This window comes from Indicator indicator, chromosome 1, assembly GCF_027791375.1.
Source record: "Indicator indicator isolate 239-I01 chromosome 1, UM_Iind_1.1, whole genome shotgun sequence".
Lineage (NCBI taxonomy): Eukaryota > Metazoa > Chordata > Aves > Piciformes > Indicatoridae > Indicator > Indicator indicator.
The window spans coordinates 74,217,377-74,241,314 of record NC_072010.1 but is presented as its reverse complement, the minus strand read 5'-3'; the positions used below and the strand labels follow the sequence as shown (position 1 = coordinate 74,241,314).

At 43.0% G+C, this 23,938-nt stretch overlaps 1 protein-coding gene across 2 annotated transcripts; it reads right to left on the bottom strand.

Annotated features, from left to right (window-relative positions):
• Positions 1-12,034: 12,034 nt before the first annotated feature.
• SHOX (short stature homeobox) lies at positions 12,035-22,309 on the bottom strand. Of its 2 annotated transcripts, none has more exons than XM_054386524.1 (5): positions 22,036-22,309; positions 18,609-18,817; positions 13,951-14,008; positions 13,772-13,860; positions 12,035-12,280 (listed from the first exon to the last, which is right to left on the bottom strand). In XM_054386524.1, exons 1-5 carry the CDS (start codon positions 22,307-22,309, stop codon positions 12,035-12,037), a joined length of 876 nt encoding a protein of 291 aa, XP_054242499.1. The 2 variants fall into 2 exon arrangements, with proteins under 2 accessions (XP_054242499.1, XP_054242507.1); XM_054386532.1 differs by lacking the exon at positions 12,035-12,280 and adding an exon at positions 12,848-12,898.
• Positions 22,310-23,938: the final 1,629 nt, after the last annotated feature.

The window sequence follows — 23,938 nt, the reverse complement described above, 5'->3', positions numbered from 1 at the left end:
AATTCCAAGGCACTGATGTATGAATCATGTGCCTCTCTGATAAGGGGAAAGCTTCCCATGAGCACAACACCCTACTTCAAGTCCTGACACCCATTACAACTCTAAGATGGATTTTCCAAAGCCACAGACACCTGTTTATACTGGCAAACAAATCTCTGCCCATCACTGGACAACACAAGTTATTTGCCTCTGTAAAAGTGCAAGTCTCAAACACTAATGAACTATATGAGGCCCAGAAATAATCATTCCCCCCAAAAAATCAGACTCTACTCTAATTTTACCACGAGACATGAGTATTTTATGAACACTACATCTTTCCATTTATACCAAAGTTAGTAACTACAAAAGAAGATGTAGCAATCTCTCTATAAATAATGGCTGGCACTTCCTGCAAACTTTTTGTCATGATCAATAGTCCCAGGGTTCAGATATACAGAAAAGTCAGCTCATCCACAAGCATCCATATACGTGCTTGTAGTCCTTGGCAAACATGGTATACACTAGATTAAATTAGCCATGGAAGAAAGACCTCATTTGTCAACCAGTGATAAAACATTAATTCATCTCACCCTCTAACGCTAGGTTAGAGCTTGTGCATCTCCTAATTAAATCACTTCATATTTGGCCAGCTTCTGCATTTTCTAGCTGCTCCACTTGCTTCGATCTAGCTTGGCTTCTTCTTGCAGCCTAGAGCTTTCTACGTTCTGAACAATTACATATCCATCAGCACCAGGTCACATTAATGATGGAGAATATTTCACAATGTATGGGACACATTGAAATGCATCTGGATGGGATGAAAGCAAAAGAAGCTGGGACTGGTTTTGCCAAGTCAAAATATCACTTGGCCTAAGGTTAATGCACAGTCTCGGTTAATGTCTATGAGCCTTTCCTATTTTTTACTGTTAAGCAGAGACATACACTACACTGAAAGGTTACATGATCTAAGAACCTACCTTTTATTGATTGCTAATCAGAAAAGGCCCTAAGCCCTTTTCCTTCAACCATCCCTCGTATCAGAGGGCTCCAATGCTCATGTACATTTGGTGTCAGTGAGTTTTACATCCCTTTGTATGGTTTATATGACCAAATCCAAGGTTAGATTAAGACATCATAACTATCTTTCTCTTCCTATGAGTACAGGTTATTTTCTGGATCAGGCGATCTCAAGGCTTCAATGGAGACTCCAGCATCCCAGTCCTAATGGTTTTGTAGTGTATGCAATCTGTCTTTTTATTTTTAATTTGAAAAAAGGTAACTATAGACAATTACATATATAAATGTTGAAGGAAAAGATTCTTAAAGTTGAAAAAAATAAGTGTTCATCAATTCATTAAACACCAAAAAAATCAGGAAGTACTGTTACCAGCATTTACTGTGCAAACAAATTCTATTCCCATGTGTGTGCACCTTATGATATATTCTTTAACTATATGATGTCTCTTCCTTTTTTTTCACAGGATCCCAGCTTTATTCAGTGCACAGTGTCCAGTGAATACAGAAGCTGCTCAATATTTCTCTTTATCCTCATGCTTTATTTACTGCACATCCTCTGAACATTGCATTGAATACAGAGTTACTTGTTGCCTCTTGGGTTTTGTGTGTATGCTTGCAAATCTAGTATATCAGTGTACTATAAAGATTAATGAATTTATGGTCACAATCCCCCTATGTACATACTAGGAGAGTGTCATTCCTGTGTAGACATTAGAAGAGCATCACTAAACCCATTTTATATACTGAAGCAGAAAGACTCAGTGACCTGCCTAATGTAAGACAATAAGTCAATGGTATATAACATTAATATACACTGTTACATAATGCTGTCTGTCTCCACAAAGTCCCAAACCTACACAGCTTGCGTCAATTAAAGCTGAGCATTTCTATGCATTTGACTCTTGATCTTTTGACTTTAACCTCCAGAAAACAGAAAGCACACATTTCGTGATATCCTGGAAATGTCTTACTACCTTCAATGTATCAGCCTGAAAGTTTATAGCAGGCTAGATCTACTTCTCCTACCTGATAATTACCTATGCTAATGATGAAGCCAAATTCACGCTTACTGCCATGATTTCTCTCACTGCCTGCATACAGATACCTATCAGTATCTCGCACACGTGAGGAATACTCCCAGATAATGGCATCATTCTCTTCACAGACCAAATTCACTCCCTGAGCACAGTTTGCCTCATGCAGCAATAGAGACAGAGGTCCTGTGGTAAGAATGGATAATATAAGATGGAACAGTGTGCGATTGCTTCATTAAACACCTTAAAGCTGTGTAACTGGCACCTTAAACTCTGTCAGGTTTTGAGAGATTTGTATATTAACATTTATGTGTATATGTACATCTATATCCCTCCTCTCAGGAGCTTTTTTTTTTCTTGCAACCTCAAGAGGTATTTTGCAGGAAGAGAGAAAACTGAAAACTTCATGAAAACTAGGAACTTCACTTTGCAAAGCTGATATATTTAGGAAATATCAAAAATTAGTGTGTTGAGGCCCACCTAGGGAAAACATGATTCCTTTTCACAAGGATTTGTAGAAAAACAATTTGTAGTTTAATTGACTATAAAATCAGAAGACTCAGTAGGGAAACCAGTTAGAACAGAAATCACAGCAGAAAGGTCATTTGTCTGCTATACTGCCAGCAGTGGTATCATCTACATTAACTCTTCTCAAGAGATCCATGACTAGCTTGTTGTATAAAAGATCTCTACCTTTTCGTCTACCCCACCTATTCAGGCATCACAAAGTCAGAAAAACTCAGACTACAGAGTCCTATGTCTGCAGGACATAGACTGCAGTCTATGAATCTACTGGTTACTGAGTCATTTTGCAAAAGGAAATCTCCTTGTCTGAAGAAAACAATGTGGCGGAACCACTGTCATTTTTCCAGTGGAAGACACATGAAGGGAACATGTGGCAGATACTTACCACAGAACTGGACATGACTGTCCAAAGAGAGATGTCTACAAATATTATTACAGCAGAGCTAGTTTGCTTCTAAGGCACACCTTAATATACTCATCAGAGGTCTGTTTCTTAAAAGTGTGTCTGCTTGCCTCCACTGATGAGTTCTGATGTAGACAACCAAACTGTTAATAATAATAATAATCAGAAGGCTGCACCAGATCAGAGACCTTCCTTTTTTACATCACTAACCTGAGCCTCAGGGAGATGTCAGACTTCCCTGTGGGATGGGTCATGTCTGCAAATGGGCCCGTATGTTCTCCTCAGAAGAGCATCACCTACTACAATTACCCTTGTTGAAGAAGTCCTGTGGCGTGAGGGTGAGTAACAAGTCCTGGTGACTCACTAGACAGATCCTTGAAGTTAAGCAAGATGGAAGAGATGTTCGGTTTCTGTAACTCAGGCCAAAAAAGGAGCAAGCCTCTCAGACACGAAGATCTGTCAGGTTCCAGGTATGCACAAAAGTTGAACATGAGGCTCATGGAGAAATTTAATGTGTGGAGAAATTACAGCCCTCAGGCTTCGATAGAGTTTGAGAAGCAGCCAGAAGTCCTGTGTTAAGGTTTTGGAACTAAGTGCTTAAATTCCTCTGAAGTCTAACTTTAGAGTGAGGCATTAAGAACTCTCTTTTGGATCCAGCTTTCTGAGTCTGTATTTTTATAGACTCTTGGTAGCAATTATAAATCAGCAATTAAACGTGAGAGTAAGATCATCACCTTTAATCGTATTGGTTATGAAACCTGAGTGTTTGATTCAGGGAAATGAAATTACATACATTTCCCTTTGTTCTGTTGTCCAATCTCCAGTCATTCACATGTGGTCTTTGAGTATAGATCTGTCTTTCTGTGGTTGCTCCTGCAAAATTTAACTCGACTCTTGGAAACGCAGGAAATACAAGACTGAACCACACATATTGGTAAAATTTCCCATGTTCACAGGTATTCATGTGTAGCTCCTCATAATTTTATTTTCAGATGTTTGCAGCTCAAAAAATGATAATCTAAAAGAGAAGCTACTCAAGAAAGAAAGGAAAATTTTACTGACAATTCATAAGAAAATTGTTACAGTGTTTATTCTTATCCGATTCAATTCAGATCCTACAGAGAGAATTAGAGACAGTAGCCAAAAATGCTGATGGCAATAGGGTCAAAGTATAATTTTTTTTAATTAAAACTAAATTTTCATGCAAAGAAGAAGAAAAATGTACCCAAAGAAAAAAAAGAGGAAGCCTTCCTCAGAACCGTAAATTATTTCAGAAAGTAACAGAAGTTATTAGAAATAAAACATGCTAATTAACAATAATGAAGATGGAAATAATCTCCTCCTAAAAAACAAACTGCAAGAAAACTTATCTCTCTTTTCAACATCTGAACTGAATATGAATAGACAAAAATAAGAGTGTTAAAACATATTTATTTGTAGATTGCTACTAGATGGTCTTCTGGTGAAGCTAATCTTTCAGCACACACTGTTATCACTTTATTTTTTTTCTGAATGCTCTTACAGTGCTTGCTACTGACAACCATTCATTGCCCACATATCTTTCAGAGACAGAAAGGAAGAATTAATTTTCTCATAATAGCCTGTCTCTTACATAATTAATGATAGGAAAAACAGGATGTCAGTTTGTGGTTTTGGCTTAGGGAGAAACAGTAATTGTGATGTAGGAATATTGTACCAACTCCTTTCCAGTTATCTTCCAGGTCAGAGCTCAAACAGGCGTAAACACTTGCAGAAAATACAAGTTTAGGGAAGCTATGTACAGGTTCTGGCTTCAGCTTATACAGCTTACACAGTCAGCTGCAGGCAAGGAATAAGAAAGGCATGCAGTCTTGGGGTAAGGGCTTGGAACATGGAACTACCCATTTTGTAAGGCTGACAAAGTTTAAATGTAACACAAGTGTCAGACAAACTGAACTTCAAATAAGTCTAACCTAACTCTTGTGACTAGTTCAGAAGCTTAGTACCCGATCCACAGGCTGTAACCAAACAGAAAGATTTCCACTAACCCAGTTTGCTTCAGTGTTATAAACGAAACAACACGGTGAACAGGAAGAAGATGCCTTGGGTATCCTTTTCAACATCAGAATGTTGCATTACAACTAGAGAAAGTAAAACTATAGGATAAATTTACATCTAGCATACCAACAAGCAGGGACATGAAAAAAAAATCCTTAATCACCTGAAAAATAAGAGCCTGTTCTAGTGCCCCTCCTATTGATTTGAATGGACAAGAGATTGGAACCATCAAATACGGTCCTCCTGATGACAAGGAAAAACTATAAATCTTTTTAAAACAAATAGGCTACCAAACAAAATTATTATAGTAGTAGATGGGATGCAAAAGTAACTTCTGATAAGTCACCACTAAGCTGTAACTTGCTTTGCAAAGCTTACACAGAAGCCTGTGAGAGTGTGATGGCTACAGTGAAAGATGAATTGCATTCATTCCTTGAAAAGAGAAAGTGAATAAAATGTTTAAAAAAAAATACAGAAAAGAAATGTCTGATTTAACAGGGGGAAATGCCTTATTATTAACCATCCCTTTGGCAGTAGTTATTTTGGGTATCCATTAACACATGATTACAAATATTTATAAGTTTATTCATATCTCACTTTTACAAGATGTACATTCATATAATGTGATTCAACATAATACACTCTGAAATTGGAACTCAACATGTCTGGTGAATTCATGTAGGAGCATGCTGGCATAACTGAAACTTAAAAAAAAGATGTTTGCTTGCTTGTTTGTTTTTTCTCTTCCACAATAACAAAGGGATACAAACTTTTAAGACGAGTTGGTGTTGGAAAATTTTTTTTGTTGTTTTCATCCCTGAAATGTCTGTAAACTCAGACACACTGTGTACATAACCAAAATACGCAACGGTACTGCAAATCATACTGGCTGCTTTTAGTTTTGTAAAAGTAACAGGTTTAAAAAATATAAAAATAAATGCAAGGCATTGTCAAATTTACACTCAACATAATTAAAATAATACACATCTAGAAATTTTCAAATGAAAAAAATAAATAAAACATCCATATACATTAATACAAAGAAACAGAGATATTTGCCTGTCTTTGATGTAATTAATACATACCGAAAGCCGAGATTAGTGAAAGTATTGCCTTTCAATAAATATCATCAGCTTTAAAATCTGATATTTTCTACATTCTTGAATTGATTTTAGTTAAATATCAATTTTCAATATAAGGTGTATGAACTGCATCAACTTTCAATTATTTATTGGAAATCAGCAACTTCCTAGGTCAATATACTGATTAGGCACCAATTTTTAGCATCAAATCTGTCTAACAGAAAAAACAAAATTGGAGGGATATCTAGTATCATACCCCTTCTGAAGAATGCCTCGAACACCAACGCCTATGGCCTTCCACTGATCTGGCTAGAAAGGTTACATTGATGGGACTGATGTTGTACCTTTTAAAGACATGACTTAGAGATGCAATTTTACAAAAATCATGAGTCGTAAAGCAGAAGGCTTTATTCTTCTCTTAAGGAGAGGAGACCACACTCTGCTACAGCACACTGCTTTTCTTTTTATTTTCTTCAGTTTCCAAGCAATACCAGGCCTTCTACAGCCCTGCCACATCTTACTGCAACCAGTAGAGATTTTCAAGCAACCTAGTAAGAAGCTCTTGCCGTGTAAGCCACAGCTGTTTGGAATCTTGCTAGCCATGGGAATTCTGACACATGAGGGAAAGAAAACATAACAGGGTCAGTAGACTGCTTACAGATGAGGAGTGAGACACTTTCACCATCCTTTTTAACCAGGAACACAAAAAAAAATTCCAACCACTCTGTCGAGTGGAGTATAATTAGCAGTTACAAGGACACCACCTGGCACATTAGCTATTAGATATTATAAAAATAAACACATTTCTAAGAAAGATGTGTAATCCATTTTTCTTACACTTTGAAAGTTTTCCTCAAACAAAAGTGGAAATAAGCCTGCCACCTCCAAAGTAATGATGTTTAAAAAAAAACTAAAATTATTTGTTTTTTTAAAAAAATATTATTTTGCCTAGCACATTTAAAAGAGCAGAAAATGTGTATTTTTGTCACCAAAAAAAAAAAAACTTCATAACCTCGGTTTGCCTTAGGAATCTGGATTTCCACATGTCTATTGAATTTGAGTCAACAGTCAACATTCTGCCAATGTTATGTCAATTCAAATTCCTGTCTTATTATTGTTTTATAGGCAAACATAGGACTGAAAGATATAGCAGATAAAGCATGCAAAGAATTGACATCCACACTCTTCGTCTGTGTGAAAAATTTATAGTAGGGGAAGTTGGAAATCAAAGTTTTCTAGCAATTGGTGCATCCTGTTGGGAATATGAATTTTTGGTTCTAGTCTTAGCACTGCTGCAACTCAGCCCCACCAAGTCATTAACCAAATTCCCACTGACATACAAGGTCAGAGTACTGGGCAGCAATTTCATGTTCTGGAGAAATAACTCACAGACACATTCTGCCACTCTGAATCATGTTCAATGTTCCCTTTAAGACTTTTGTTGAAATCAAGGACAGAGTTTAAATTCCTGGGAGCAGGGCCTTTGCTACTTACAGTTTTGAAAGGTGTCTGGAAGCAGGGCCTCTGCTACTTACAGTTTGAAAGGTGTCTAGCACCACAAAGTTCATATCAGATGATGATCTGGGGGATACAGCTACATCACAAAACCAAAAGTAATAATACTCAGTGCTGACAATGGCTGATGGAACCTGGCCCTTGATTTATATGCCTTCATTTCTACAAAAAAGGGGATAACAATTCTTACCTACTTCATAATGGGTGAGGATTAAATAATAAACATTTATATAGTGCTTTGCAAATAAACGTTATATAAATGCTAAGTATTATGATATTAACCAAAATGTCACTACATCTATATGACCCTACTAAACAAAAAACCTTCCAATATAACCTTTTTCACACATTTCCAAGTCAATAAAAATGAACCATGGAGTCAGCTTGCTATTTTGATATAAATGGATGAAGTACTTAAGCTTATTTGACAATTAAAAAAACCTCAGATACTATTTTTTCTATTATAAAGGGGCCAATGTAAAGCATAAAGCCTTTTTTTAACAGATCTATTTATAAACAACATTATTCATTTGGCATTCATTCAAGTTATTTTCCAAATATCAGACCAAACTTTTGAGGAAGATTCTTTAGCAATCCCCATACACTAAATGAAAGCCTCCTCCACGGGAATTCTCTCCAGCAGCTGCTATTTGGATGATCTTGGAAACCTCGCACTTTTCAAATGAAAGACTACACAAAGATCAGGCTGGATGATGGTGGACAACAAACAAGTCTTGCTGTGCTTGAGAATCTAGAACAATTACAATACTTTTAAACTTTAATAATCACCTCAGAACTTGGACTGTCAAATAAAATAATTTTTTAAAAAAATTAACAGGGATGGAGTGGATGCTTTGGTTCAGATTGTCAACTTGTATGGATCACAGGAGCTCCGCTCAATGAATGCCGCCATGGTGACTCACACTTAGGGAAAAGTACAGTCCACTACATGGTAGTTCAGGTAGGACCCCTTAATTCTTCTCCACAGTGTAAAGATGGCAAGGAAAGGAGGCCACCTGCATACATAATCCAAACCAAGGCAAAGGTTTTATACCACCACTGATGCAATTGGTCCATATGAGAATTAAGCAAAGCAAGAACCAATTTTAGCTACAACCCTTTCACAGTGCACTTATTTCCTTTTGTGCTAAATGAAAAGCAAGAGCAGCATGAAGCACCTTGGTAGATTCACATCAACACCCCGCCTCTTCCCCCAGGCTGGCATATGTTACCTCCTTCAAAACAGGCTAAGCTGATAAATGTTGCCACCTTTTTCCCTTCTGTGGTAGAGGGTAAGACCATCCTTGAGACATCCATTGAAGGCAATCAGAAAAAAAAGTCAAGAATATTTTATTCTGGGAAGGTGTATGCTACACTACCAGCCTTGTTTCATGTTAGCAGGAAACTGCATTCATGTTACCACTATTTTTTTAGCAGAATAAAGAAGCTGTGTGTAGTGAAATTTCTGGGAAAAAAATGCAAGCATTTTTGCTGTGTTTGTACCTAGTAAAACAGCAAATGCAGAAAAGTTATTCCTTCCAGTCTGAGATGGGTGCATATTGTACGTGCATCCTCTAACATTGTAAGATCAGCCTCGCTTAGAAACATCTGAGAAAATTCAGATCCCAAACCTACAGCTTCAACTTAGCTCACTCTACAGAATTGTTCAAGGGTGAAAAAACTCCTTTGCAGAAGTCCAGCACAGGACTGGGGAAAAAAAAATCACATAAACCTCTGTTAAACTCTCAAAAGAAGATTTGAAAGGGTAATAATTGAATCACAAGTACAGATAACAAGCAGTCCTCACTCAATAGAAAGCTCTGCGCCGAAGGGCCTTCAACAGTGTATCAAATTCTCCTTCCATGGCTGTGGGTATCCAGTACAACCTTCTACAGCCTGAAGCTTCTCTGTAGTAACATTTATTATTTTCCAGATATGCACGTTAGAAGTGTTGAAAGCACTCCAGATATTTCGTATTTTAGCCACAAATTCATACATTATAAGGTTTCACTTTTTAGGTAATGTTTTGTTTAAATATGAAATGGTTACCTGAATGAGGCTTTCCTCTGTATTTGTCAACAACAAGTAACATTATCTTAATATTTTGGCCTTGCTTTAAAAAGGTACTGGGCTTTCACAGAGAGGTAGAAAAGGCAGGGAACATTTATCAGCTCTAGCAAATCCAAAATATAATTATTTCTCACATAATAAATAGAAGGGAAAGGGCACAACACGACTTAAACCTTCCAAAACTTTTGCTTGACAGAAAATACCAAAATTTTAAAGGAGAAACAATGAAGATGTGTCTAGAACTTACCTACAGCATGGATTTTTGTCCTACTGTAATATCTGGATTTGATAAATATCAGCAAAAGCCAAAACCAGCAATGGATTGCTAAGCAAGACATAAAAAGCAGGCTTAACAGTGGTACTACTAAGAGGATAAACCTTCCCGGAACATGGGTCTTGGTAACAAAGGCAACAAATAGCTATCTTGTTAGATGCAGATAAGGTCAATATTTGTACCTTCCTCTCTCCTCCGCACCAAAAATTTTATTTAAAAAAAAAAAATCATAACAGCATAGAAAGTAAAAAGGATGGGAGTCAGTAAACCCAGACATTTTGGTAATGTAATTTCAAACAATTTCCTTACTTCCCATCCTTTTGGAATTCATGCTACTTATTTGTCTTAAGCATTAACTTAAGATTTGGTGTCTAAATCACAGGCAAAACTTAAATGTCCAAATATTGAACTTGTCCATCACTTACAAAACACTTCCGTGCATTGCTTTTTTTATTGTGGTTTTCTTTACTTAAAATGATTGCAAAAGTGTCACACAGACTTTTCAGCTTTACTTCTCAGAAATATGGCACATGAACTCCACTAGAAATCACGGCATCTACCTTTTTCCCGTATGTGATGCATAAAACTTTATCCATTCATAGAAGACTCAGACTGTTATTTTGGCAAGAAGCTGCAATGCACATGTCTGAGCATAAACGACTTAAATTATGGTTCTTGCAGAATTGATTATTAACAGAATAAGTACGGCTATTTTTTTTAATCTATAGTATTTACAGTATTGCACTTTACTGCACTTAATTGCATTTCACTAAAATTAACACTGCATCAGTATTATGCCTTCAAACCATATGTCCATCTTTGTAGCATAAGTCATTCTTTCTACATCCTGTAAAAAAACAAACAAACAAAAAAAAAAACAGTATTTTGATTCAAAAATCAAGACATTTGGAAAGAAACTTAGAAAAATTGACCTGTTTCTGTGGCACAATGCATCTAACTGAGTTCAGGTGATTCTGGCAAAACAGGTGCATTTCTTATTGTTCCCATCTTTCAAGTTATCACTGAGGATTAACAAATTCTAGTCTCTCTCTTTTTTTCCTGTCAAAGGATATAGCCATTTGAGACATGCTGCCTTTTATTATTATTATTATTTATTGCCCCTTTTTTGTCGTTTTTTTTATTTTCGGAAAGAAGAGGGGGAAAGAAAATTAAAAACTGCCTTGCCTCAGATCTGAAATTCCACATTTAAATTCAAACCAGTTCTGCAGCAGCAGCTCCTCAGTAATGGAAGAGATTCATGGCAGTGAAATAATACTGTTGGCAACAAAGAAATGTCATCTTTAATGGAGACCAGCCCCAACGATTTATTATTTATTATTATTACTATTTGTTTAGTTGCATTCTAATATATTTGTGATCTTCAAAAGGTGTTTAGTTAGACACATGCACAAGATAGCAAAACTGACAGCAGCGGATGACGTTATGCTGGAGCAATCACTTTTGCCAGGGTCAAAAAATCCAAAGTGTCCCAAATGTTCACAGATTAACATAATTTAGAAATCGTTTCCTTCCTTCTTTTTTTTTTTTCTTTTTTTTTTTTCTTTGTTTGTGTGTTGGTTTTTGTTAACTGTCTCCTCCCACCTACTTTATCTTCCGCGGAGTCTCTGACTTGTGGGTGCCTGTTTCCTGCGGGTGGGTGTGCGGGTGGGTGCGTGGGTGAGTGCGTGGCTGTGAGCCCGACCCAGGATAGAGCCGGGCGCCCTCGCCCTGCGGAAGTCCCCCACCGTGTCACACAGCACCAACGGCAGGCAAAGGCCGCTCTTCACCCGGCTCCCCCGGCAGCCAAGTCCCTGGGGGAAGAGGGCGAGAAGAGCAGCGGGAAGAGGCTACCGCCGAGCACTCACAGACCTTGGGACAGGGGAAAGAAATAAAAATTTAAAACTAAAAAAATAAAATTAAAAAAAAAAACCACACCAAACAAGAATAACAAAAAAGAGAGAAGGCGGCAGGGCGGCCCCGCGGCCGGAGGAGGAGCGGCAGGAGCGGAGGAGCAAAGCGGCGATCCGTGCGGGTCACACACACTCCCGCCGCGGGCACCCGGGGAGCGGTGGGGTAGGGGGGGCTGGTCTGAAGCGTGTCAGAGCCCCAGGGCCTCGGCGTGCTTGCGGGCCTTCAGCCGCAGGTCGGCGATGCTGGAGTTCTTGCTGTTGCTCTTTGCGGCGGCGGCCACCACGGCAGCGGCGGAAGCAGACTCGGCCAGGGAGGCGATGGGCAGCCCGAAGGGCGGTGGCGGGAACATCAGGTAGGGCGCGTGGGCAGCCAGATGCGGATGCAGGTGCGGGTGCGCGTGGGCCACGCCCTCCAGCTGCAGCTGCGCCTGGACCTGGGCGGTGGCAGAGACGTGGCGTCAGACCCGCGCTGATGGACACCACCCGCAACACCCCATAGCCGCTGAACCAGCCCCCACCCCTCCTCAGCCCTTCTCGCTAGCCCTCAGGCTGAAAGAGCAACTTGTCAGCAGAGACTCCGCACGCGGGGGCGGGGCAGGAGCGCACTTAGCCGAAGGCACAGAGTCACGCTTAACCGCCTTCGTATGGAAAAATAAATAAATAAATGAATAAATTAAATTAAATTTAAAAATAAATAAATGAAATATATGCGGCCCAACACATGGGCGACAACAAATGCTAAACAGCTTCTTTTTTTTTTTTTTTCTTTTTTTTTTTTCCAGGGATGTTTATTTATACCTTGCTAAAAACTCTTTGGCCGCTCGTCTTTTATATACCGGGTTGCTGTTTGCTTTGGAGCTTTCTCAACCTATACAAACACGTTGGGTTGACTGAGAGATTTCAGCTCCGGGTAGGTTCGGGGAGGAGTGGGGGAGAGTTTATTTATGTATTTAATTATTTTGGTCCAAATATGTCTTTTAAAAATCAATACAATTAATCTGTCAGCTCCACGTGTCTTTGAGACGGAGAAGGTGGTAGACGGTCCCTTTGGGCTGGGAAAAATCGATTCCTCGATTAATTGACAAAAAAAAAAAAAAAAAAAAAAAAGCGGGGGGGGGGAAACGGGGGGAGTCACAAGCAGTGGCGAGGAGGTGGCTAGAAGCGGGACTGAATTTCGTCCCCGTTTTCCCGGCGGCCTTCGCACTGGAGGCTGCACCTCCCTCGCTCAAAAACCCGGACCCCGTAGCGGCGCCAGTGCCTGCGCTCCGCTACTACTCAGGTCCCGGCTGGCCGGCACTGCGGGGGAAGCCCCACCACCTTCTGGGCGGTCGGCTCCGTCGTAAGGGACCAGGCCTCGACAACCCGCCTGGGAAGGAAGGAGAGAACGGCAGTTCAAGGGTCTCCATAATTTTTCCCCCTCTCTGTTTCGCCCACCAGGTGGGAGATCCTCAGCCTTCTCTCACAGCACTGTCCAGCGCCGGCCGGAGACCTAAGAGCCCTGGTCGGACGGGGACAGGGCGTATGCGTCCCTGCCAGGTGAGGGAGGGCCTGTCAGGGCTCTCTCCCAGCCCTCCCTGCCCCAACAAGGAGATGCACTCCCGGGATCCCAGGCCGCCTTTGCCACGTCTGCGGGCGGCCCTGGGGTCTTGAATGAGCACGGCAGCAGCAGACTCAGCACTGGCGGCGCCTCCTGGGGCCTCGGGACCCCCCGCTTCGGCCCCCTCCCTGCACATGAGGGGCGCTGAGCTCCTAGCAGCCGGGCGGAGGCTCTTTCACGAAATTTTACAGTCTGTTTTTAATACGTGCCAACTTCTATATAAATGGCACTTGTAAACGTGTCCGGCTTCCACCCGAAGAAAAAAAAAGAAAAAAAAAAAAGGTCGGAGTTTGCTCGGGGAAAGGAAAATAAAAGCGGAGCTAACTACCTGTTGGAAGGGCATCCTCAGGGCTCCCATATTCACATAGGGGGCCACTCTGCAGGCGTCTAAATGGCTGGCGGTTCCTAGAATCACACCTGAGGAGAGAGATAAGGCCAAGTGAGCGGCGGAGGAACCCCGAGGCCCCTCAGCCACCACCCCTCAGCTGTCCCGTACCTCTCACCCACCTTTGTGCATCTGGTTTTCCTGCTTTCGGCACTTTGCCCTCCTGTTCTGGAACCAGACCTACGAAAAGAAAATGCAAACAAAACCAAACAAAAAAGAACCAACAAAAAATCAGAGGTAAACTAGGCAGCTACTAGAGGAGGATTATCTCAGGGATTAAGAAGGGAGATGAGTGGTACGGGACTCTGCACAACTTTGCTGAGGGCTCTTCTCGTGAGCAGCCGAGGGGGAGAGTTCAACCCCAGGGACGGAGAGAGACCCTCTATGTGTTGCGGTAGGGCTGTTTGAGGGGGCTTTGCTCTTTGGTGTGGTTTCTCAGCGGGAACTGAATTTATGGAGATCAGTAGCACCCTCAGAGCCGGGAAGACCTAGAGCCGGCCACTTTGCATCGAGTCTCCACGGCCTCCCTTGTCTCCCCGGGAGGGCAGCGGCGGTCCTTGTGCCACCCGCTTGGAGCAAAGGGCCGCTCCCACAAACACTTTTTAAAAGGCCACACGCAGGCCGGGTGCGACCATGTCTCCCTTTACAGTCACTCCTCAGACATCCCGGGGACGGCTAGCGTGGGACAGCTCAGCCTCCGGGATCTGATACCTAAGAGATCTGGCCATCTGTTCTTTCCTAGCCTGGGTTTGGAAACGATATGGATCTCCGAGAAGATGTGAGATACTGAATTTGCGCATAAGGGGCTGAATCATTTCACAGAATCATAGAATCACAGGATGTTAGAGGTTGGAAGGGACCTCGAAAAATCATCTAGTCCAAGCTCCCTGCGAGAGCAGGATCAACTAGAGTAGGTCAAATGTTAAAACAACAACAAAACCCAAACAACCAAACAAAAGCAAAAAACCCACCCACAAAACAAAACAAACAAAAAAAAAAAAACCCAACAAACAGAAAAACCCACCGCTTCTGGACATACAAGGGCAACATCTCTGCAGGCCGTGAGGCTGAGATGTAAAAGAAGGGCTTGTGCCCCTACGTGAGAAATGCCTGTAATCCAGTAATCCTGCCCCAATTCCAGCCGTCATGCCTCAAACAAGCTCAGCACTTCCAGCTACCGCTGCGCTGCGCCTCCCCTGCCTCCTTTCCAGGGGCATTTCAGACCTTCGTTACTTTCCCCCTCCCAAGGTGCTCGGTTTAGCAGCTCTCCCCAAAGGATTATCAGAGGCACGGACCAAAATGTTTTGAGGACACTTATTCTTACACTAAAACCTATCGAATATGGACAAACATTGACTTTCACCGCTGATAAAATCCTGTAGCTAAGTAAACACCTACAACCTTTGATGTTGTTGCACTTGCCAAGAGATCATACGGTTAATTAATACTAACTGCACTTCCTACATCAAATTTTCCCTTCAAGCTTTCTTCAATTGCCTTAATGATGGTCATTTACAACGGAGTAATTAGTGCAAAGAAAGGCTTCCAAAGGCATTAATTACCTCGGGTACCTCAGTGATTTTCCTAAGTAGAAATTGGCCTTCTCTGATTCGGATCACCATTTTTACTGCCTAGGGTGTCCGGGGGTGAGCGCGCAGCGGGCGGGCGGTTGCGGGGATAGATCGACAGACGGACCGACCGACAGGCCGCTCCCTCTTCCCCCAGTCGCTTCTGGCCCGTAGTTAGAGCAACCCTCCCCACGCTAACTGGGCACCGCTGCCCTGAAATACCCGGCACAGCACCAGCAGTGCACAATAGCTACGCTCAACACGCAAATATTAACATTCAGAGCTTCTTTTAACAGGATTGTTAGGGATTCATGCATTTCTCTTAAATATGAACATGCAAAATATCATCACACTGTAGCGACGATTTTTAAATTATTTTTTTACGGTTGTAAATCTTTGCAAGAAATCTCATTCTGTGTGTTCCCCATGCGCCGTCCCCACCCCCAAAGGAGTATAAATTGTCATGAGAAATTTAAGCAGCGTTTAAACAACTTCTCTTGCAAATCAGAACATCTTTCAAGCAGAAATTATATTTAAATCTGGAAAACGAAGTGCCCTTTCCCTTTAGCTATGAAAAAATAAGGTTATGAGGAATAAAAGTGATGAATTAGCCACTGCGTTAAGCGATAATAAATCAGGCTTGGTGTGATTCACGATCAATTCCAATTAGTCATGAATATGCTAAGTAAAGCACAGTACACTGTTTTAGACAGTTATTTCTTCATTAAGGATCACTCAGTGATTTCTTTCACAAATGCTCTAATCTGATTTCCTTTTGATTTCCATTAGAGACAGTGAATAATGACATTTAATTTAGCCCTGCACCATAAACCCAAAGATATTTGTTGTAATTGAATTACTGCCTGCTCCTCACTATGGTCTCATAACTTTCAATTATAACCCTGACAGCTGGGTGATATGAGTTTCCAGTACAACACTAAAAATAAAAGGTTAATAAGGACTAGCTACCATAGGAGCTTCAATTTATTTACAGCAAATTTCCACACTAAATTGAAACTATATCCTTTAACAGCAGGGGACAAGCAGCTCAGATAGGAATTAAAGAACAATTCTGAAAGTATTAAAAAAAAAAAACACCACCACAAAACAAGCAACAAAAAAGCACCTTTCTCTTTTCCTCCCTTTTCCTTCTTTTTTCCTGCTTCCCTTTATTGACAGATATTGAGCTCTTTGCCTATTTCCCCATTAATTAACTATTTGTCCTCCTTTTCCCCCGATATTTCTTTTATTTGTAGTTTTATTTTCATCACTAAAAACTTCTTTTGTAAGATCACCAAATTTATTAATTTTGTTGTTGTTGCTGTTCTCTCTCATAATCTCCTCCTGAATCAGGTGGGATTTGGGGGCTTTTTTGGTTGGTTGGTTGGTTTGTTGTCTTTTTGTTGTTTGGTTGTTTCAGGGTTTTTTTTTTTTTTTGGGGGGGGGGGGAGATTCGGGAAGGGATTGGAGGTGGTGGTGTTTTGTTTTGGAACTTTTGTGTGTGTGTGTGATGTGCTGTTTTAAGATTTGTAAGCACTTGAAGCACCAATTTTCCTGTAACTGTGAACGTCCTGTTAAGGTGCTGCTCAGTAATAAAGTACTTGAAAGAAAGAGTGCAGAATTCAATTACAAGTAATTTATTTTTATAGAAACAGTACATCAAGGCCTTAGAAAGATATTACAGAGCCCAAGTAAGAAGATCTGGGAAGATGACATAGGAGTTGATGTCCCCTTCAGCAAAAGTTTAATCTTTTCATTAATTTATATGATGTGGTTAGATCAATCTTCTAGAAGAAAACAGGCCAGCAGCATTCTGAATCCCTGCAATATCCCCTGCAAGCTGCCCTCCCTAAGGCATGTGCCCAGCACCATGCCTTGCCCAGCTTGCTTTCTACTGAGAGAGGCAGGAGCAGACAGGAGAAATGAGCCTTAAACAAACCAAAACCAAACAACAACAACAAAACAAAACCACCCTAGCTGTTCTATTCATTTCGGGATTTGCCTCCAGAAGGCAGTTTTTTAGAGAGAGGTAGTGGATTACTCAGGACAAAGCTCGCTAAGGAGCATCCTGCCTGCTCACTTGCCACGGTGGGTCGTGTTTAAGGAGGGGGACAAGGCAAACGCCGTCCCCATTGCATCTCGGGGCTGCATGCCTTGTCTTCCCCTTGTGGGTGAGGGTCGGAATGGAGACGTGCACCTATGCCCACACAGCCCCAGCCACAATCACAACCACACCTATAGGTGCACACAGGTACAGGAGTACAGGCAGACATAGATATGCATGCACATCTCTTATCTCCAGGATGTGAAGGTGTTTTGTTCAGAGGAGGGGTTGACTTCATGACTTTTCATCATGAGTTTTGGTTTGAGTCTATTAGGCCAAGTACACAGTTATAACCAAGAATGGATCTCCTTCAGGTTTCTCCATTTCTAGGCCTGCTCTTAGAGCCACAGGTTGATCTTATTAATTATTTCTAGGTTGTTGGGCTTTTTATACAACATCTGTTTTGGGGATGCATTCTCTAATTGGCTTAAGGGGGAGGGGGTATTTTCCCCTTACATCAAACTGAAAATCAAATTTTAAAATAATCGATGTAGAGCCACCCAAACAGACATCTCTGATGCCCTCAAAACTACAGCATCCAGGACCTATTTTCAAGGATTCGAGGGCTAATTGGTATTTAGTTGTGTCTGAGGCAGAATGGGAGGGACTGGGGAAGACTCCACCAGATGGGGTGCCATGCATTCATAGGCTTGCTGTGCGAATCAGAGTGGGCACCTTTTCCCCATGTCTGGCTAATCCTGTCCCTCAGCACCCAAACTGTCTAGCCTTATTCAGAGTGATTGTTTTCTGTTCTGTATTTTTTTTTCCTCCATAAAAGGAGTGGTAAGTGAGGATTAAGGAAGAGTTAACTGCACCTTTGCAAAGCAAAATACATTTTTTTTAAACATTAAAAATTATTAGACACTTGTCAATGCTATTGCTACCCTGCATACACTTTCCTCGGGAATACAAGGCATGGGCATCTATCCCCAGAGCAGAGTTATTGTTTGACAGGACAGGCACATCGGATTTGCAAGCAACTTCCCCATCACACATGTAGTCCCTGCCATCACCTCCCCACTTTGGATGAAGTGGGGCACTGTGCTAGTATCCACTGGCAGTTATGAAGGAGATGAGGCCGTTTCCAGGAACAGAGCCTTTCTCTTACCTGAACCCTAGCTTCAGACAGTCCCAGCCTCTGGCTTAGTTCCTCCCTCATGAAGGCATCCGGATAGTGCGTTTCATCAAAAAGTCTTTCCAGCTCATTCAGCTGCTCTAGTGTGAAGTTGGTTCTGCTTCTCCTTTGTTTGAGCTTAGTCTGTCCATCTTCGTCTTCTGACTTCACATCTTCCCTTTTCTCTTTGCACTCGTAGATCCCTGCCGGGAGGGGGAAGAGGAAAATGACACTGAGCCTCCTGTCGCACCTCTCCGAAGTTTCTCTCTGCAGCACAAGGGGGTCTCCCCTCTCTTCATCCCCAAACTCAGTTCAACCTGTGGAGGCAACCGACGGCAGGGAGGGGGATGTCGCAACCCGGCCCCTGCAGGCCAGAGGGGCAAGCTGTGGGTCGGACTCGGGCTGGGCGCACCCGGCCAGGCTGAGCACCGCTGCCAGCTCTGGGCCAAGAAAGGGAGCGAGCCGCGCTGCTTTGCCTGGCTGGTACCCGATCAGCAAAAATATGTATAAAAATGTAATTTTAGTTTTCTTTCCAGGATAAAGAGGAAGCCGTGCCATCAGCTGGCACAGACCGTTCGGGAAAGGGGCTGGTAGGGAAGCCAGCAGTCCCTGATACATCCAAACGGTGGGAAAGGATTCCTCCTTAGCCGTTTTCTTCTAAAGTGAAAACGGTCATGCAAGAAGCTTCCCAACACTGTCGTGGTGAAGCCACGCTGAAAGTATTTTCCTCGTAAGAGAAACTTTCCATGGGACCGAGATCGTCCCCCCCCCCCCCCCCTCTACGCTTTATCACCCGTTCCTCCCCCAAAATACCTGCCGGCAGCTCAAAACCTCTGGGGAGGCGGACCTGCACCACCCGGTGTGGGGGAACGGACTCACGGACTCTGGGTGCACCCCAGCCCCTCCAAATCAACAGAGCAATCTGCTTTTTTTCCCCAGACCTTTCTCTCCAAGAAAGCTGGGGTGAGCTTGCGACTGGCGGCAGCCCCTGTGCACGCTTGTCCAGAGCGGACAACAATTGTGGAGACAACAGGGGAAGACAGTTGCTCTTCTTTTTTTTGTCTTGCAGAGGAGGAATTTTTTTGCTTTGGTAAGTTATCTTTCTTTCCTTCTTTCCCCCACGTCCCTGCCCCCACTCCTTTTTCCTTAATTCCAGGGGGCTTAACGCACTGGCCCTCTTTTAAATCCAGCAAACGAAAAGAGGAGATGTGTTGGAGCAGAGAGCACTTCTGGAGTCTGAGCCAGCTCCCCTAGACACCTACACAGTCTCATCCCAGGCCAGGCCGCCCCGCACCGGCGGAAGCCCGGAATGGGAGTCTGCTCCGGCTGCCTCCTTTGTCCTGCTTCACCTTTTGGGCACTGTGGGGCTGCCGGAGGAAGCCATATGTCCAAAGGATCCTGAATTAAATCCCGTTTCCTCACTAAATGCACACTTAGGTGTGTATGTACACAGACAAACGTGAGCATGCACATAGACATTCGCATACATACTTGGGGACATGCCCAAATGCAAATGACTAGCTGTAAATTATAAATTAATAGAACATAATAAAACGTCCTAAACTGCATTTGTGCTTAAGCAAAGTGAGGACCCAAACCGATGTGCTCGTTTTCACTTCCAAAACGAGAACCGTCCCTGGCTGACATCGCTCCTCCAGGCTCCCTATCTCCCACTTCGGGCTGAATTATCAGCTGCATAAAATTTAGGGATGGGTCTGGCCTCCTGAGGGGAGTGTTCGATGGTTGGTTTTAAAGGCGTTTTGATTTCATTTCTGCTGTAAGGGGAACCCCTATGAAAAGACTAGGGTGCTAACCTAGCACCAGGGAAAATCAGAAGCGTTCAAAAGCTCTTTCTCCTTTCACTGATCCGCGGCTACAGCATGTCCGTGATGGGTATGAAATATTAACTAGCATATCGGTGGGACTGAAATCACACGCCAGAATCAGTTGAAATTAGACTGAAACCTGGCATGAATTTAAACTGTCACAAGCATCTCAGCTCTTTCCAACTCCTCCCTTTCATCCCCACCCCCAGCCCCTCTCCACAGATTAAATTAGCTAAATATACAAGCCAGAATTTTGATACAGAAGGAAAAAAGGAGAGTAGTAGAGACTTGTTGTTGTTGTTGTTCATTCGTATTATACTTTTTTGTTTTCTTTTTTAACTTTTTTTTCCTGGAATATGCCCTCCTTTCGTTTTATAAATCCATCTCCTTTGCCAGTGATTCCTCCTGAGCCCTCTCCTTTTGCAGTCTTTCTACCAGAGAAAGATCAGCAGCGCTGTGCAGTATCGCTGTGCAGAAGTAGGGATACCCCACTGTATGATTCCCTGTCTTTCTGTTTGGGGAGGGAGTGGAAGAGAGGAAGATACTAAATAAGCGTTTGGGCTGTAAATTAAATTGCTTTTCGTTCAATGTTGCATTAAACAAGATCAAACAGTAGGAAACAGCTGAAAGACTGTTGTTCCTCAACCTATTAACCGTTTTTTATTACCCCAAGCTAGCCAGTAGCTCCCCAGCTAGGTCCACCTGTCTAATTTGCCTAGAGACACTTTCTCAACTTTCTAATCCCCCCGCCCTTTTTATTGTCTCCTTCCTCTGTGAGACTGTGCGACATTTTTAGCTTGCTTGGTTTAAAACATCTTTTAAAATAGTCATTTCTTTCCACTAAGAGGAGGGGTGACGTTTTACCCCACGGCCGGTAGTCCCAGCACCCCGAAAGGATGCTGTACTGCCCTGGCCCAGTTGAGAAGGGCAGGCGAGGGACCGAGAGACCGGGCGGAGGGCCGATTCGTGCCTATTTCCACAGGAATGCTGCGTCTTGCCCTGGCATCTCCCCTACATTCAGGCTCCGCTCCTCCTGGCCGGCCGCAGTCGCTGTCTCAGATAAACTGACACAAGGCAAAACGTTCAGGGAGAGCCCCCTCCATATCCAGCTTTCTCCCAGAAGCTGCAGCATCCTGACAGCCCGGAAGCAGGCCCTTCTCCTAATGCATTAAAACTCCCCGAACAAGGTTTCCTCGTACAAAAATGCACAGATAGACAAAAATACCTGACGTCCTGATCTGCCCCCATCCCCTGGGCGAGCGAACGCCTAGTGCACCGGATCGATTTCGGATGTGAACAGGAGCTAGCGGGGGAAGGTGGGAGGACCGAAGTTGCGACTTGTATTTTCAGGGCTATATTCACGTTACGCGTGCAGGCATATGCGCTTCTAAGCGTGTGTCTCCACCGCTGCGGGAGGGAGGCGGCCGGAGGAGGGAAGCAGGGTGCGGGGGCAGAGCCCTGCCGGGGCCGAGGATGGGGTGGCCGAGGCCGCCGTGGTCGGTTCACCCCCGCTGCGGAGCGCCCGAGGCGGCCGGGGAGGGGTCGGGGTTGCCTGCGAGGGGCACGGGGCAGAGGGAGCCCAGCCCCGATCTTACCTTCCGCCGTCCTGCCTGTGCTGAACTCTTTCAGTTTGTCCTTGTCGCTCTCTACGTGATCTTTGAAAAGATGCACCGGGCAATGATTGCTGCTCTCGGTCATGTCCTGCAGGCTGGAGTCAGAGTTTCCAAGCTCCCTAGAACGAGCCAACCCACTCTCCAAAACTTCCCTGTACGTGATCGTCTCCTTCTTGTTGCTGCTGCCACTGCCGCTGCTGCTCTCTTTGCTTTTCTGGTCGAAAGATTTGGATACAAAAGCCGTAAGTTCTTCCATGGCTGCCCGGTGATCTTATCCACAGAGATCCACTTGTTTTCAGTCAGAGATGTGGCCGTCCTCCGCACGCTGTTTTTGCACGTAGAAGATGGGCTGTATAGGGTTAGATCACTCCTGCTGTTATTTATGCCTTTCAATTTGAGATCACACTATTTATACATGGCTACCTCAGCCCAACCCCCAGCTCTCCCTGTCTCCAGCAATTACTGACTGCTCCATAGTCGCAGGCGGACTCCTAGCAGCTATCTCCCCCACCTCAGTCCAGCAATTGGCTTTCTTTTCATTTCATCACTCTTTGGCATCTTTGCACCTTGATTTAGGGAGGCAAAGAGGCAACAGTGAAAGAGAGGGAGAGAGAGAGAGGAAGAGAGAGGAATAAAAGAGAGGGGGGAGGAAAGAGGAAAACATGAAAATAGGTATCTGCATTCTGTAAACGGGTTGCAGAAATGAAAGACGAGGAAGACTTAATTGATTGTAAGGACATCCTGTGCGTGGCAACACTGTGAGTGAAAACGGACCTAGCTAATCAAATAACTGTGCTCCTTCAGTTAAATGTATCGCTGTCAAGAGGAAAAGAAAATGAATGTTCAATAAAGAAAGGTAATGAATAAAAATCTGGAGATGTGCATTTGTTGTAATCATTGGAAATTCTACCTGATTTGCTATTTAGATAATTTCGCTTAAGTAAATAGTCAAAATAATCGGAGAACCGAAAATGCTGGCGTTAAACGTGTTGCCTGTTCTGGCGGGTGGGTGGGCGCGCGGAGCGGGACGTGTGTTGCACTTAAACAAGTTGAGAGGTGTCTCGGAGATTCGTGTCGGTGTGTTTGGAGGATTTGGAAGGAGTTGCTTAGCTGGGGAGGGAGTGTTATCCATAGGTAGAGGGGCTCTCCAGGTGCGCGTAAATGTTGCAGGATCTATTTTCTTGTTTACTGTTATTATGTCGTCTGAAGAGACTGTTGGGGAAGATTAAAATACAAAATATCTCTTTGGATGTAGAGCTATCCTGCTGCGTGCAGCAGAGAGGTAATTTGTTAACGCTAGATTTTGTACACGGCAAATAGAGAACTAAATCGTCAAATCGTCATTTTTTTTTCTTTTTTTTTTTTTTTAAATTTAACGAAACGTATCCTGCCGGACTTGAGATAGTACTGGCAATAACTTCCCCACCTTGTTCTTGGTAGGCTGTTATTTGGGGGGAACTCCAGGAATAATTATTATCCCGTGTGCTTGAATAGCTGCCTGAAATTCATCTCCGGATAACGGCGCCGGCATTTCTAGCGCCTCTCCACCCCGTTTGATCCTTAGCGGAGAGGACTTTCCAGTTATTTATTGTTACCTCCTCTCCTTGGGCTTTAACACGAAAGGTTATTCGGTATTTGGAGGAATTTCGTCTTCTGGTCGTTTGGCTTTTCACGTCCTTCGCACTGCCTCGAATTCGAGATAATCAGACCCCATCACCACGCCACCCTCTGCTCTGAATTGTGACCAAAGGAGGCTCCTTGCTGGAGCAAGGGGCCATTGTTTCTTTTCCGGGGAACCGTTGCACTGCTCTGAAAATTGCCAGAATATTAAAACGCTAGAAATATTTTTAATTAATCCAAAGGTGCCCCCAGCACCAGAGTTAAC

Excerpts from the sequence above, each read along its gene's own strand:
- SHOX (XM_054386524.1), bottom strand. The coding sequence starts at position 22,309 with ATGGAAGAACTTACGGCTTTTGTATCCAAATCTTTCGACCAGAAAAGC. Across the intron at positions 14,009-18,608 it reads TGTCTGAAGCTAGGGTTCAG|GTCTGGTTCCAGAACAGGAG; the intron begins GTAAGAGAAAGG and ends TTCTTTTCGTAG. Across the intron at positions 13,861-13,950 it reads GGAAAACCAGATGCACAAAG|GTGTGATTCTAGGAACCGCC; the intron begins GTGGGTGAGAGG and ends CTCTCTCCTCAG.